General features: G+C 39.5%; 1 protein-coding gene across 4 annotated transcripts in view; it reads left to right on the forward strand.

Annotated features, from left to right (window-relative positions):
• Positions 1-8,507, forward strand: part of txlnba (taxilin beta a) — a 28,689-nt gene extending 20,182 nt beyond the window's left edge. For 2 of the 4 annotated variants that reach the window (XM_079831678.1, XM_079831677.1), the window contains exons 6-10: positions 605-724; positions 3,094-3,168; positions 5,791-5,883; positions 6,387-6,482; positions 7,132-8,507. In XM_079831678.1, coding sequence (XP_079687804.1) covers positions 605-724; positions 3,094-3,168; positions 5,791-5,883; positions 6,387-6,482; positions 7,132-8,292 — 1,545 coding nt within the window. In that variant the 3' untranslated portion in view covers positions 8,293-8,507. Of the gene's footprint in view, positions 1-604; positions 725-3,093; positions 3,169-3,223; positions 3,299-5,790; positions 5,884-6,386; positions 6,483-7,131 lie in introns of all 4 variants that reach the window. The other 2 variants (XM_079831680.1, XM_079831679.1) reach the window with 1 other exon arrangement.
• Positions 8,508-13,391: the final 4,884 nt, after the last annotated feature.

Here is a 13,391-nt window from a genome sequence, read left to right on the forward strand (position 1 = left end):
ACTGAGCTCCTGAGAGCGACCCATTCTTTCACAAATGTTTGTAGAAGCAGTCTGCATGCCTAGGTGCTTGACTTTACACACCTTTGGCCATGGAAGTGATTGGAACACCTGAATTCAATGATTTGGAGGGATGTCCCAATACTTTTGTCAATATAGTGTATATCATGATAGCGACAAAAAATGTTTTCATAAAATGTTGCACTGTGTTGGTTGATGCAGATAAAAGTTTATTTCTAAGAACTACTGACCAAAGCTGGAAAAACAAACACTCTATGATACAATTCCATAGATCTGTTTGCAATTGCAGATAATATCTATTTAAAAGGTTCCACATGCATGTGGTTTCAGACAAAAAGATGTTAAAATGGGTCAACCATCCTTCTTTTGAAAATAGTTGTTAGTTTTAGAATTCAAAACTTTACTAAATTGAATAGTTTTTTTCAGGGGGGGTTTTTTCCGTCTTTTGGTACAAAACATTACTTTCATTATAAGAAGAAGTGAGGGGTAAATAAAAATAAATAAATAAAATAAATATATATATATGATCTGCCCCCTTTAAGTCTAAATAAATATTCTTCCCTGTGTGTGTTTTTTTTTAATGCAGACTTTAGAGAAGATCTTCAAACACAGAGATCTACAGCAGAAAGTGTCTGATGCCAAACTGGAAGAAGCCAACCTGCTCCTCAGTCAAGCTGAAGAGAAGCACAAGAGAGAGAAAGAATATGTAAGACACACTGGCTCTTCAGATTTGCCTCGAGTAAAATGAAGAGCAGACAGATTCATTTGCATGTGCTTACAATGAGTTCCTTTACAAGCAGGGTCTAAAATTAACAATCATCAAGAGCAAAATATAAATAATTATCGGCTTGTGGATGGTAATTTTATAAGGAACTGCAGCATAATATATTAAGTCGATCTATACGAATGATCGTCTGACCTTTGCTGGTAACTGACGTGATGATTGGGTTATTCAAATTAGGTGGTCAGCTAAAGAAAACATTTTTGACTTGTATGTCTTCTCAGTGGAAAATTTTTCCAATATTCCTACAACTCCATGTGGCAGCACATATGTGAAATATTCAAACAAAAGCATTTGTTTATCTGAAGTTACTATATATATATATATATATATATATATATAGTAACTTCAGATAAACAAATGCTTTTGTTAAACAAATGCTATATATATATCAAGTCATTGATGTGCATCGAATCGCCATTACAAAAAGTAGCTTTAGAAAAAATATATATTCAACATAATTATTTATTGCACATAAACCTTTAAGGCTACAATGTGGTTTTTCAGAAGTTGCATCTGAAGTGGCATTTAGATATATTTACATGGACTGTTTAATGCAGCTCAGAGGGGGTGTGAATATGTGTGAAAATGATACTCTAAATATAAAACTAAGAATTAGAAGTTTATTCAACTATTTAACATGAAAAAAGTTGAGATAACTCAAACAAATAAGTTGAGAAAACTCAAAAATGTTCTGCAGCTGGTTGCCTTAAACTTTTAAGTTTTCTCAACTCTTTTTTTTTTTTTACAGTAGGTGGCGGCCAGTCACTGTCTTAATGATTGAGTCATTCAGTCATTCAAATTTGTTCATTTAGGAATGAAGCAAGTGATCTTCCTATATGGGTTATGGAAACATTGCTCACTCGATTTATTAAATGTTGCGGATTCATTAATGTAACAAAACACAGCTGTGTGTTTCTCAGAGACGCACAACGGTTCTGCTGTGGCTTTGTTTTTGGAACTATTCATTTCATTTGCGAAATTGAGCAAAAACAGACAATATTGCATCTAAAATGTAACACAATATTAACTTCTTGTTAATTGAACTATAGTATAAAATCCATATCTGGAGAATTTTCTCAAGTGTAGGCTGTAAAAAAAGAAGTTCAACTAACCTAAAACCAACTTATTGCATTCAACTTTTTAAATGAACACAACTCATTTGCTCCAGTTAAAATCAACTTGTCATGTTTGGCTGATTAAAACGAACCCTGGTGCGATTGCTCGGTTAGTGTGGTTCATTTGAACATATGTGAATGCTGCCATCCGAACCCTGGTGCACACCAAACAAGCGGACCGAGACCGTTAAAAAGATGGGTCTCGTCCACTTCCAAACGAACTCTGGTGCGGTTTGATTGATATATGAACGCAATATGGACCAAAGACATGTAAATGAACCAAAAACAGGACGCGATGTCACAAGATGCGACGCTACAAGTCAGCTGATTTGACTTGACTTTGACTGATTTGATTTGTAATGCAGATCTTCGTTTCTGCATACAACGGAGGAAATCCTGGTGCTGTTTTGAATGTTTTGAACATTTTATGAGCTCTTCGTGAGTTCTCAGCTGGTAAAAATAAAACCATATGTACACGCATAAAATGATCGCATTTAATCCAGCACACAGCATTGTTTTGAATGTTCGGTAAGCAAGCCATAAAAGCCAACCAATCAGGTTGTGATAACGTTAGGTTCGCTGTTAAAAATGCCAGTGTGAACGCTAAGCGGACCAGGACTATATGTCCAAACGAACCAAATGAACCGAACTACAAGTGTGAACGCACCCTTAAATACTTTTGTTCATCTAATGAGTACCAGGTAATTTTTTGAACTTAAAACTTCTTGTCAAGACAACTAAAAAAAACAAGTTGAGCCAACTTTAAAAAATATAAGTTGTTTTGTTGACCTTAATTGACTTGGATTCTCAAATATTTGTCCAAAACTTGTCCCAACTATCCAAATTGAGTTCTGAGGACAAACAATTTTACATTCAACAATGTTGTGCCAGTTCCCAGCAGATTTATGTGACTATTATATAAAAAATAATTATTGCTTTGCATTAACCAGCTTGATTTGTGCTGCTGTTGCTGTCACTGTTATTTAGATGTCATAAGGTTCAGAGTTCCTGTTTTTCTGAATTACAATTGTTGATCTTCACCATGTTTGATATTTGTGTTGACATGAGACATGTTCCACATGCATTTAACAGTGTAGCAAAAAGTTCCTGATTATAACAATGTTTTAATGAAACTGAAAATGCCACATGTTAACATCTCACTATTTATGTTATTAGTTGCTTAAAGAGGCAATTGACAAAACAAAGAAATGCTACACAATGAGGGAGCAGGAGTTACAGATGAAGAAACAGGTAATGGCAAGTTCTTGGTCTCACCTGTTTGTGTGTGTGTCTTGTGTTTAACCAGTTACTCACTCAGGCTGCAGAGTGGAAACTACAGGCTAAAGAGCTGAAAGAGCAGCACACAGTCATGCAGGCCCAGGTGAATATCTACCGCTGTGGCATTACCCACAATCCCGCACTCTCTCTTCTCTAGCTGTTCCTGAGGCGTTCCTCTCGTTGAGACAAACCACAAACAAATTTATATTTAAAAAGCACAGTGCTGCTCATGCAGGTATAATCGCATTAAATGCACTGTCTGAATACATTTCAGTTGACATGGATAGATCAGTTACAGATGGATGTTGATGGACTTTCTTTCTTCGGTCGAACACAAAAGGAAAAATTAAGAATATATTTGTCGTATTTTTTTTTTTCATGCAATGATAACGCATAAGGACTGTAGGTTTTCCAACTACAAAAGTATCATAAAAGTGCCGCAAATCAGTATGATGAGAAATATTTTAATTTTGTCCTCGAATAGAGAAATCGTGCAGATACTGATTCATTCTGTAGTGAAATGAACGTGATAACATCTCACTGTCTCTGAATCACCACAAAGATGAGCTAATTATGGAGATGGCTGTGTGAAGACTTCCTCCATCGCACCGCTCTATTGCGACAACACAAACAGAAATATATTTTGTCAGTAAATTATTATGGTTCACAAGTGCCTAAGTGCTAAACACTAAATTAGACCTGGATGAATTGATTTACCACTGCAGGTGGATTGCATAAAGTGCACACTGCATACTCAAAACATTTACATAAAACAACATGCAGTGTAAATATAGCCTTGAAGTTTTGCAGCCCATCCTCGACCTAACCACAGGCTCTACTCTTCACCACAGTGTTAACCCTATAAAACTTCAACATAACAGAAACCCCTGTAAATCCAACATAACAGAACGTTAAACACTAACGCATCTCCCCCTATATTAATCTTGTGCAAAAACATACAAAATAACGCATAATAATTTCAACATTTGTTCCACTTTGTTCCAACATTTGTACATTCTTGCCTGACACAATGCTGCTGGGGAACTAGAAATCTGCTGCAACTCAGTTTAAGTTTACAAAGTGTACAATCAGATTTTGAGTTCATGTAACTTTTTTCTATTAAGTACAGTGAACTTCCAGAAATATTTGAGAATTAACTCATTTCATTCATTTAAACAGTTTACAATGTTTTAAAGAATGAATGAATGAATGAATGAATGAATGAATGAACGAATGAATGAACGAATGAATGAATGAACGAATGAATGAATGAATGAATGAATGAATGAATGAATGAATGAATGAATGAATGAATGAATGAATGAATGAATGAATGAATGAATGAATGAATTTTAAACAGCAAAGAACACAAAATTTGGATTGTTAGATTCTAGATCTGTGAAAACCTTGACTCAGTGTAGTGTGAAAAATAAGATTAATATACACAGATCAGGCATAACATTATGACAAATAATGTTATTAAAACTACATTGAAGTGAATTCACTGAAGTGAATAACACTGATTATCTCTTCATCACGGCACCTGTTAGTGGGTGGGTTATATTAGGCAGCAAGTGAACATATTGTCCTCAGAGTTGATGTGTTAGAAGCAGGAAAAATGGCCAACCGTAAGGATTTGAGCGAGTTTGACAAGGGCCAAATTGTGATGCCTAGACGATTGTGTCAGAGCATCTCCAAAACTGCAGCTCTTGTGGGGTGTTCCTGGTCTGCAGTGGTCAGTATCTATCAAAAGTGGTCCACGGAAGGAACAGTGATGAACCGGTGACAGGGTCATTGTTGTGTATGGGGCTGCATAGCCGCAGACCAGTCAGGTTGCCCATGCTGACCCCTGTCCACTGCCGAAAACGCCAACAGTGGACACGTGAGCATTAGAAATTAGACCATGGAGCAATGGAAGAAGGTGGCCTTGTCTGATGAATCCCGTTTTCTTTTACATGGCACCAGGATGCATAGGGGAAGAAGGCAAGCCGGCGGAGGCAGTGTGATGCTTTGGGCAATGTTCTGCTGGGAAACCTTGGGTCCTGCCATCCATGTGGATGTTACTTTGACACGTACCACCTACCTAAGCATTGTTGCAGACCATGTACACCCTTTCATGGAAACGGTATTTCCTGGTGACTGGGGCCTCTTTCAGCAGGATAATGCGCCCTGCCACAAAGCAAAAATGGTTCAGGAATGGTTTGAGGAGCACAACAACGAGTTTGAGGTGTTGACTTGGCCTCCAAATTCCCCAGATCTCAATCCAATCGAGCATCTGTGGGATGTGCTGAACAAACAAGTCCGATCCATGGAGACCCCACCTCGAAACTCGCTAACATCTTGGTGCCAGATACCACAGCACACCTTCAGGGGTCTAGTGGAGTCCATGCCTCGATGGGTCAGGGCTGTTTTGGCAGAAAAAGGTCATATTAGGTCAATATTATGACCAATATTAGGTCATAATGTTATGCCTGCCTGATCAGTGTATATTAATTGAATGAAAAAGCTGCAAAAAAATGTTAACATTCATTATCGTGCACGTTTCTCTTACTGTACATGGATTAAAGGATGCCAATTCTAATTCTTTTTTTACAGATTGTGTTGTACTCCCAGAAGTTTGATGAGTTCCAGAACACATTAGCGAAAAGCAATGAGATTTACGCCACTTTCAAACAGGAGATGGATAAGGTTTGTTGTGTTGATTGGAACAATTGATAGGAAAACAATGCAGTAAATGACACCTTAGTTTTAATTAGTCATTTGTTTTCCAGTAAAAATATAAAAAAATCCTTAAAACAAGAGAATTTTACTTAAGCAACACTGCATAAGATATTAAGACTTGTTTCCAGAGAATGTTTCTTTAAATGTGTACATTTTGTATATTATATCCCCAACTTGTTTATACTTAAAACAAGTGAACAAATCTGCCAGTGCAGTAAGACAAAATACACTCACATTAAAGATACATCGTCTGAAAACAGTCTTAATATTCTATGTAGTGTTGTTTCTAGCTCATGTATCTTGCTTCAGGGATTTTTAGATATTTCAACAAGAAATATTAGACAAAAATACTTGTTAGGAATAGGATTTTTTTTGTTTGTTTAGTTTTTACTGTGAACAACTTTATGTCTTTGACTATTTTAAGGCATATACGTATTATAAAATGCTTGATCACATTTCCATTTGAATAGATGACAAAGAAGATGAAGAAGCTGGAAAAGGAGTCAAACACATGGAAAACGCGATTTGAAAGCTGCAATAAGGCTCTTGTTGAAATGATTGACGAGGTAACTTACACACAAGACTTGTCAGTATTTGACCATAAGGCCCTGTTTACACGTTTTTAGCTTGTCCACTTTCGACCACTTCCAGAGGTAATTGAAATCACATTAGATCGGATTGCTTTCGTAGTGTAGACGCTCATGTGGTGAAATGTGTTCGAACGGCCACAAAAGATTGCATTACTTTCCGCCTACTGACCTAATGTGTGAACATTATGGGAAGCGCGCTGGCCAGACGGGATTTAAACTTTGTTGGCTGGAGACCCAAGATTGGTTGGAAGACAAAAAACTTACCAAGCACAATGTTCTCTTACCATTCCTGATTTCTAACACACACTCAGAGCGTTCTGCATGGTCTTGCGGCTATTAGAGCAGAAACGAAAGCAGATGCTCCCTATATGTGTTCATATGTAAATTGTGCAAGCTTATTTTGTCCATTAGATCGAAATATACATTTACCCGCCCATAGACCCTCCCCTCAAAGAAATCAGGTTGTTGTTGAAAGTGGACAAAGGAGACGGATTAAAATACCTGGTGTAAATGGGAATGTTCCCCTGGTCTACTTGTGATCCGATCGACCAAAACGCATCTTAAAACCAGGTGTAAACAGGGCCTGAGCGTTGCACTTAGTAACTGATTAACTCCACTTCAACAGAGATCAGAAAAGGCCAAAGAGTTTGAGCTCTTCACTTTGAAAATTGATCGTCTGGAGACTCTGTGCCGAGCCCTCCAGGAGGAAAGAAAAGGTTTGTACAACAAGATTAAAGAAATACGGCATTCAGATAAGGAGACCTTAGCACCTGCGGTGGACATGCCCCAAGTAGATGAGCTTTCAGAGCTCGTTCAACTTCCTATGCCGGCTCTCAACCCCATGCTGACCGCAGAGATGGAGAGGCTCCGAGTGGAACAGGCCCGCCTGGAGGATTTTGCAGCCTCCTTGGCGAGGCCCATAACAGATGATGCTGGAGAATCAGATAGCGAGGAAGAGGAGAAAGCACAAGAGGAGACGGCAAAGGAGAAGACAGCACAAGAGAAGACAGCACAAGAGGAGACGGCAAAGGAGAAGACAGCACAAGAGAAGACAGCACAAGAGGAGACGGCAAAGGAGAAGACAGCACAAGAGAAGACAGCACAAGAGGAGACGGCAAAGGAGAAGACAGCACAAGAGAAGACAGCACAAGAGGAGACGGCAAAGGAGAAGACAGCACAAGAGAAGACCGCACAAGAGGAGACAGCAAAAGAGATTCCAGTGATCACTGAGGCTCCCCAACTTGAGTCCATCAAACCAGCGGATAAACTGGAATCAACACAAGAAGAACCCTCTACCACAGAAGAAAACAAGCCCGTGGTTGTTACTGTAACTGAGGAGAAGCCATTAGAAGAACCAACAAATCCTGAACCCGCCAAACCTGAGACAGAATACAAACTTCCTCAAGAGCCTCTACAACAAGAGATCACAGAACAACAGACAGGAAAACAAGAGTCTGCCAAAGAGGAACCAAGCCAGGAAGAGGTGACAAAAGCAGAAGAGGCAGTCGAACAGGATTCCACTCAGGCAAAGCCTGTTATGAAAGAAGAGGTCAAAGATGAAGCTGTTAAACCTGAGCTACCTAAACCAGAGCCGCCCATACAAGAGCCCCTCAAAGAGGAGCAGGATCAGAGAGACGCAGCTGCATCTGAGGGAACCAAAGCACCGCCGACAAAACCTAAGGCCCAAAAATCCCAAGAGGCCAAAGCGAAGGCCAGCAAAGCACAGCCTAAAAAACAAGGTTCTGCCAAGAAGAAAGTTTCTGCAAAGGGGCAGAATAAAAGCTAAGCTAAGCAGAAACTTCTAGATCAGTTTGTTTGTGTAGTTAGACAAGTGTCTTGCCGTTGATGAGTTAAAAGTTACATACAGAAGATGACAGACACGTTCCTTTAAGAAAGTTTACATCAAGGATGAATTTCTAGCTTACCAAGTGTAATATGGACTTTTTTTTCAACTTGTAATTCTTTCTCAAATACCCTCAAATAAACGTCTACTGTTCCTAATCCTACATAATGTTCTCTTTCACAAAGACTAATATAAGTTAAATGCAAAGCAATGTGTTAAAAAAAAAGGCAACAGATAAACGCTAGGTTTTCAACTTTTCTGGAGAAAATGGCTGCCAGGGCGTTGCTGAAAAAGATTTACGGTACAATCGAACAGGAGATGGAAAAGGTTTGTGGTGTTGCACACTTTGGAGTCTGGAGCTGACAAAACAAATTCTTGACTAATTTTTTTTTAAATCCAGTTAAATCCTTGAACCATTTTTACATTTTAAATTTGAGATCAAGGCTGGAGCCATTCCTTTAATGCAAGAGAAGACTATGGAATTTTTGTGTGTGTTTTATTGTTAGGCAGCGCACATCCAATCAACGTAAAAGCACACCTGTTTTCAATAAATTCATGTCTGCAGCACAAATCCAGCAGGATAGAGTATGTGTTTAGATTAGAACAAACCTAAGGAGGGTAGAGTGCTGTTTTTCCATAATAACCACTAGATAAAGTCAAGATACGTTTCTGTTGCTCATGGACTACGTTGACTGTGATGTAGAATTATTCACCATGAAGCTTACACTGGCGACGTACCGGAGAGAAAATGGATTTCTCGTTAAGGGATATAATTTTTAACAGTAAGAAAAATTAAAAGGGTATTTTAAAGCTTGTTGTTTTGCAGAACCTCACAGTTATATATGATATGTGAATAGTAAGGCCTGTAGTGTGGGAGAACATGTTTAAGGAAAATATAGCCTAATTATATTTTTTCAAACCTAGTTTGTGGGGTAAAACGCCATGTTCTGAACATCAAATCCTTTGTTTTTCCATCAAAAGTAATGTAGATGGTTGAATAAAGATATATGGACTTTATATAAAAAAATCACCCCAAGTTAGCACCAGCTGTCTAGTTAGCTAGCCAGTTAGCATCGGCTAGCAATTTTTTTTCAAATAGGTTGATTTTCAGCATGGTTAATTAATAATTATTTGTATTTTGTTTTATCTTGTATTTTTAAGTTTGATTTTGGTGTAAATGTATAAAGCAAATTGCTTTGTCAGAGTGGGGGCATTTTACCCCACCTGTGGGTCAAAGCACCCCCTTGGTTTTTGTTGTTAAAATCCATTAACATAGAAACTAAAAAATTTTCATACTTGGTTTATAATTTATGCCATTGTCACTGAAAACAAGGATAACTATTCTAGACGCATTTAACTTCTGTTTCACAGAAGAAAAAAAAATTACACAGTAACTTAAGGGGGGCGTTTTCCCCCATCCTATGAGCAATAACGTACTGGGTTACTTAACGTAACCTCGGTTCCCTGAGATAAAGGAATGAGTACTGCGTCGAAAGACGCACTGAGAACGTCTTTGACGCAGTACGAACTGACCGTTCGAAAGGGAACAAATTTTTCTCCGATTCTGAAGCCTTTACAATCACGCAGTGTGAACAGCACGTCTATTGGTTTTAAAAGTTAAAGAAAAAGAACCAATGACGGCGCAGAACGCGCGAGCCAATGGTGAGCGAGCCCGCCAAAGGGGGCCGTTGACTAGGGCTATATAAGCGGCCAATTCTTTCAGTGACGCAGATACACTCACCTAAAGGATTATTAGCAACACCTGTTCAATTTCTCATTAATGCAATTATCTAATCAACCAATCACATGGCAGTTGCTTCAATTCATTTAGGGGTGTGGTCCTGGTCAAGACAATCTCCTGAACTCCAAACTGAATGTCAGAATGGGAAAGAAAGGTGATTTAAGCAATTTTGAGCGTGGCATGGTTGTTGGTGCCAGACGGGCCGGTCTGAGTATTTCACAATCTGCTCAGTTACTGGGATTTTCACGCACAACCATTTCTAGGGTTTACAAAGAATAGTGTGAAAAGGGAAAAACATCCAGTATGCAGCAGTCCTGAGGGGCGAAAATGCCTTGTTGATGCTAGAGGTCAGAGGAGAATGGGCCGACTGATTCAAGCTGATAGAAGAGCAACTTTGACTGAAATAACCACTCGTTACAACCGAGGTATGCAGTAAAGCATTTGTGAAGCCACAACACGAACAACCTTGAGGCGGATGGGCTACAACAGCAGAAGACCCCACCGGGTACCCCTCATCTCCACTACAAATAGGAAAAAGAGGCTACAATTTGCACAAGCTCACCAAAATTGGACAGTTAAAGACTGGAAAAATGTTGCCTGGTCTGATAAGTCTCGATTTCTGTTGAGACATTCAGATGGTAGAGTCAGAATTTGGCATAAACAGAATGAGAACATGGATCCATCATGCCTTGTTACCACTGTGCAGGCTGGTGGTGGTGGTGTAATGGTGTGGGGATGTTTTCTTGGCACACTTTAGGCCCCTTAGTGCCAATTGGGCATCGTTTAAATGCCACGGCCTACCTGAGCATTGTTTCTGACCATGTCCATCCCTTTATGACCACCATGTACCCATCCTCTGATGGCTACTTCCAGCAGGATAATGCACCATGTCACAAAACTCGAATCATTTCAAATTGGTTTCTTGAACATGACAATGAGTTCACTGTACTAAAATGGCCCCCAGAGTCACCAGATCTCAACCCAATAGAGCATCTTTGGGATGTGGTGGAACGGGAGCTTCGTGCCCTGAATGTGCATCCCACAAATCTCCATCAACTGCAAGATGCTATCCTATCAATATGGGCCAAATTTTCTCAATAATTTTTTTTTTAGCACCTTGTTGAATCAATGCCACGTAGAATTAAGGCAGTTCTGAAGGCGAAAGTGTGTCAAACACGGTATTAGTTTCACCTGCAAGCAGCTGGATTCAATGCTGAATCTCCTTGCTGCCGCGCAGTTGATCAGCTTGCCTTCCTGCTCTCTGTTCTCTGCGGCCGCCGCTTCGAGCAGCCTGAGCAGTACTCTCCGCTCTTCAAGCTTGCTGCTCAGATCGCCGCTCTCGTTCAGCGCTGATCTTCTCGGGGTTCTCTGCAGCCGCCGCTTCAAGCGATAGGCTACTCTCCGCTCTCGTGCAACGCTGATCGACCGCCGCTTGGCAGCAGCAGATCAGCTCACTGCTCTCAAGCAGTCCTTTTCTCACACCGCTGTGTAGAAGTCCAAGATTTCAAATTCGATCCATTTTATTTAAAAATTCAAACAATACGTTTTGGCGCTCTTTAATGTGGCGTGCAGATCGCTTGCTGTTGCCTCAGATCAAGTGAATGAAAGCGGATGTGAACGGATCATATCGCTTCACTAATAATAGGGCTTGGGTGCCGCGTTGCATTCTGGGACGTGGCGGCCATGTTGATGGCCTCGCGAATGTAAACATACAGCAAATCGAACGAGGAGAAGCAGATTTGGGAGAAAGAAAAACTATGTTCAAATCCGAAAAGGATGTGGAATTTACCGGGATACGTTAAATAGGGAAGCCAGGGACCGGTATATGGACAAAATCGGAACTATTAACGGTTTGGATCCATATGAAATGTGCAGTTCACAAATGGATGGGTTCAGGAGCTGCAGATCATAAAGCCTATGTAACGTTAACCTTTTACCTTGAAGCATTCCAACTGCACTGCACCGTTCTGTGTTCTCAGGCTGCACTACATGCAAATAAACACTGAAAAACATCTGATTGTGTGACACTTATTGCTTTTGCACATTATACTGTTATTGCGTCTTGTTTATAAGACACATGCATTTAATTTAAGTATATGTTTTGTGAAGATTGTGGGTATGGATGCAACAGACACTTATGGCTGTATTTAATGCACATTTATTTCAGCACAACACTAGGGCTCATGTTTGTCAGAGCACAACATACAGACACAATCTTATCAAGGAATGTCATGTCTCCATCCTTGCTTGGCAACACCATGTGAATCAGTACTTAATCTGACAAAATAGTGTACTTGTTGCGGACGGTTCCAATCACCCTTTCCACGTGAATTCGGAGGTGGCTTTTTTTTCTTGTGCTCTCCACATCTCTTGCATCCAGCTGACAGCGTCCTTTTGTGAAAGCCGACGACTCTTTGTTACCTCGGATACTTGGTCTCCCTGGTTGCGCCTCCAAGCAGGAAAGCAGTGGAAAGTTAATTATAGCCAAATTAATCAAATTAAGACACGACTGAAAGGGAGTAAGACTATAAACAGTGCGTGCACTGTAAAAAAATCCCCGTAAAATTTACGGTAAAAAAACGGCAGCTGTGGTTGCCAGAACTTTACTGTAAAAAATACGGCAGTAACGTTTTAGGTTTTTAGGGACAGCACCATATAATTTCAAGGTTTATAATGTAATAATTACGGTTAAAAAATGTTTTAGTTTACAGTTCAAAACCATATAATTTAAAGGTTTATATTGTAATGATTATGTTTACACTGTAAACTATTTACGGTAAAAAAAAAACTTATTTCTTTAACTGAAATAATGTTAAATTACCAACCTATTGAAATACTAATATCTGGTATGTACCTTGGATATATACGGACAACCACCAATCACAGTGGAGATGAGAATCACATGATGAATCAAAGCTCATCACAAGCAGCTTTTAAGAGAACAATACTAATATATAGAAGGTGCTCAGTGTCATTCACACAAACACTAAATTATGTTTTATAAACATAGTTCGGGAGGAGCACGTTCAGATAATTGACACAGGTGGAGAGCACTCAGCTAATCAACAGTAAGAGGGATATATACACGCAGCAGTCTTACCTCCATTCATTGACAGTTTTCTAGCATCCCTCCACCACCCCTTCTCCACACTTTTATTTTATCAGCCACTTACATATACGGGGGGTACTCTGGGTTCGGGCCAAATTCCGAGCTCGAAGCCCTCCCCCCGGACAGCACGCCAAATACGCAGTTAAATTACTCTCCATAAATTATATGTAAGTGTGAACTCGTGAAACACCA

This window comes from Gobio gobio (assembly GCF_949357685.1).
Source record: "Gobio gobio genome assembly, chromosome: 12".
In the NCBI taxonomy this organism is placed as follows: domain Eukaryota; kingdom Metazoa; phylum Chordata; class Actinopteri; order Cypriniformes; family Gobionidae; genus Gobio; species Gobio gobio.